General features: G+C 47.9%; 2 protein-coding genes across 2 annotated transcripts in view; both read left to right on the top strand.

Moving 5' to 3' along the window:
- Window positions 1-315: 315 nt before the first annotated feature.
- Window positions 316-589, top strand: H257_14790 (hypothetical protein; the record flags this gene model as incomplete). Its single annotated transcript, XM_009842676.1, has 2 exons — window positions 316-522; window positions 578-589. 2 exons carry the CDS (start codon window positions 316-318, stop codon window positions 587-589), a joined length of 219 nt encoding a protein of 72 aa, XP_009840978.1.
- Window positions 590-2,129: 1,540 nt separating this feature from the next.
- H257_14791 (hypothetical protein) overlaps window positions 2,130-3,048 on the top strand; it is a gene marked incomplete at both ends in the record, with an annotated part of 5,358 nt that continues 4,439 nt past the window's right edge. Inside the window, one exon of the mRNA XM_009842677.1 lies at window positions 2,130-3,042. Coding sequence (XP_009840979.1) covers window positions 2,130-3,042 — 913 coding nt within the window. The remainder of the gene's footprint in view (window positions 3,043-3,048) is intronic.

Genomic DNA, 3,048 nt, shown 5'->3' on the forward strand with positions numbered 1-3,048 from the left:
TTGTATGGACCAATTTAAGCCAATAGTACTTCGAGATTTTGATTTTCAGCGAATAGATGTTGTTTAAACTCAATCAGTAACACCATATCCACCAATAGAATGTAGTCAAATTTGGAGAACGGATTCCGACTGGTTCCGACGAATTGAGTCGGAATGAAGGAAACATTATTGTGAGAAGCATACAAAACCTCTATTGAAGGATATATCGTGGAATATTTAGTGTTCTTCCGACAAGTAGGACTCGAATGTAGTTTAGGCATTCCTAATTAGTAAACCACAATGTGACCCACTCAAAACTGCATCTTCGGCCGCGCCATGAGCTTGCGCAACTTGATACCTGCAAAGACCGCCAGCGCGAGGGCCAATGCCCTGAACGCATTCAAGCGATGGGTAGCATCGGAGGAGGTGCCGTTCGAGCACCTTGTTCTCAGTATTGCTCAAATCTCGAATGCGTCCGTATTTGAATCAACAATGGACAAGTTTGGCATGTACTTGACGTTCGACGAGGGCCTCAGGAATGCAGTACGGGTGTCAAATGTCAATCTATTGTCGGTGAGTTTGTTGACGATGGTAATAGCTGGCGGCATAGTCCTGCTGCATTCAACAGCACCCAGCGAATGAGTACAACGACTCCGCCACAAGGTGTTGCAATTGAAGCCTGGTGGCCACAATTCAATCGTGCACAGTGTACTTCAAGCCACCAGTCGCCCTCGGCAAAATTTGTCGGCTTGTGGCGTAGGCCGAAATTAATCGTACGCCACAGACCGACGCAGCTTCAAATCAATGTGATCGTTCTGGTCTTATTGCGCTGTTTTGGCACGAAATCTGGTGTAGCGTAGCTATATCCTACGTAGTAGATAGAATGCATTATGTTTTACAACATCAGATGAAGGCTGCGAGGGTAGGAGCCCTTCTCTGCAAGTGGTGGCCGGTGCTTGTGGGCCTGAGACTGCAAATTCAACAATGAAGTCTTTGTAACTTATGATTGGCTATAAATAAAATTTATGTAACCAATCAGAGGGCATTGTACTTGGACACTCGACAAGGCTGAAGCACGATGGTGGGCTCGCTGCCTCCATGCCTGACTGCTGTAGTTCCCTTGCATTGGGTATACCCTTGTCAAGATCAATCTTAGCTATGATAGCAGCAGTTGCTATGTACCGGTCATTGTGCTCATTTGTGATGGCAGCGTCACACACAGCACTTTAGTAATCCGCCATGAACGTGAGCTATCTTAGGCCATTGTGGTTGTACTGTACAGTAGTGGAGAATAGAAACCTGAACCTTTCATGAATTTGAGTTCACTCACAATGCGTCATGCAATATTTGATTATGTCTTTACGTCTGTGCGCTGTACCTTGAGTGAATGGGCTCAACGACGGGATATGCAGCAGGCACTACCAGTAAAAGTTTGGACTTAACTGTGAGTCGTGGGGTATCCACATGTAGAAGTCTACAGTGGCCTCTCATGTCATTATGACTTCCTCGTAGTGTTGATCGTTATAATTGCTGCAATGTGCAACCCATGCATAGTTTACACCCTGCACGGCCCTTCGGTACTCTCCACAATAATCCCACTCCACAGCATCCCCCCACGCTACATACATGGTTAAAACGAATTCTCTAGAAGTATGCGATTGACAGTCCGCGAGGTCATGGAGGGGACCAGAAGAGGTTTTTAGTGTTCGACTCGGCCAATTTCGACGATTTTTGGTGTATCTGTTTCGTCTGAACTTCCTGAATTCGATTGCGAACAGTACGGCCTCGGAGACCCAATAAATTGCACAATACAATGGAAAGAGTACATCGTTCAATACAAAATTGACCCACGACGAAATATAACTTGTGACAACAAATATGTATAAAGACTTGGGAGGCATGAAATTTATTTAAATCTCACCGCGAGGACAAACCTTTTGTAACTTTATGATGGCTGTGTCAAAATAGCGGTACGAATAACACATTATTTCACTCGTTTTGATCTATCTTTGTCAATTGTGCCCCAATTTCAACCCAATTGGTACCAAAATGACGGCACTGATTGGTTCTATCGATTCCCACAATTTTCAGGACCACAGAACAAAAATTGACGAACTTACAGCGGGAAAACGGATTTTGTCACAGTACAAATGGATGCCGATACCGTCGATCGCATCCAAGCCTTTCTTAGGCTACGCCGCAGGCGTAGCCTGACGTACGACGAGAAGATGGACATCCTTTGGCTTCAATCCGCTCTCCGTAAAGAGCATGTGACGAACGTCTCGGTTGCCATTGCTCGTCTGCTGGGCCGATCTCCCAAGACAGTCAAAGCAGTCCTTGCTGAGTGGTTAGCTACCGGAGACCTGTCTGTTGTCGACCCCCCATCGAACACCAAGTACCACAAGGCCAGAGTACCAAACACTCACGCTGTGCGTGCCACGGTGCGGTCGTTCATACGAGATCGGTCCGTGACGCGTACACGTACAGTTGGGAAGGACGTCTTGGCCCACCTCTTGGAGAATGGAGTAGTCGTGGTCGATCCGTGTTGCCCAAAAGACTATGCTGCGTGTCTCCGTGCTGTCCAAGTGTTTTTGTCCCAACAAGGATACGAACGCGGCAAGCGCAAGGGCACCATCAGCTATCGCATGACCAAGTCGCATGAAGAGACAAGGGACGCGTATGTTGCCCTTATGGTTCCGACGGTGACGCATGCCCCCCGACGACCCGTGGTTTACTTGGATGAGAGTTTCATCCACCACCATTACAGTCGACACGCGGACAGTCTGTACGACCCGACGGACGACGCGACGACAAAGCCGAAGCACAAGGGCCGTCGGTACTGCTTCGTTGCTGGAATACTGGACGATGGTTCCGACGTGTCGCACCTGTTGGGCCTGGACATCTTTGTTGGCGGCAAGAAGAATGGCAAGAAGGTGGAGGACTATCACTCCATGTTCAACCACGACTACTTTGTCGACTGGTTCAAGAAACTGCTGGACGAAGTCGAAGAACTCGGATGGGGGTCTGCGGTGTTTGTCATGGACAACGCCAAGTACCACAAGGGTAAGC

The sequence above is a fragment of the Aphanomyces astaci genome, assembly GCF_000520075.1.
Source record: "Aphanomyces astaci strain APO3 unplaced genomic scaffold supercont1.62, whole genome shotgun sequence".
Classification (NCBI taxonomy): domain Eukaryota; phylum Oomycota; class Saprolegniomycetes; order Saprolegniales; family Verrucalvaceae; genus Aphanomyces; species Aphanomyces astaci.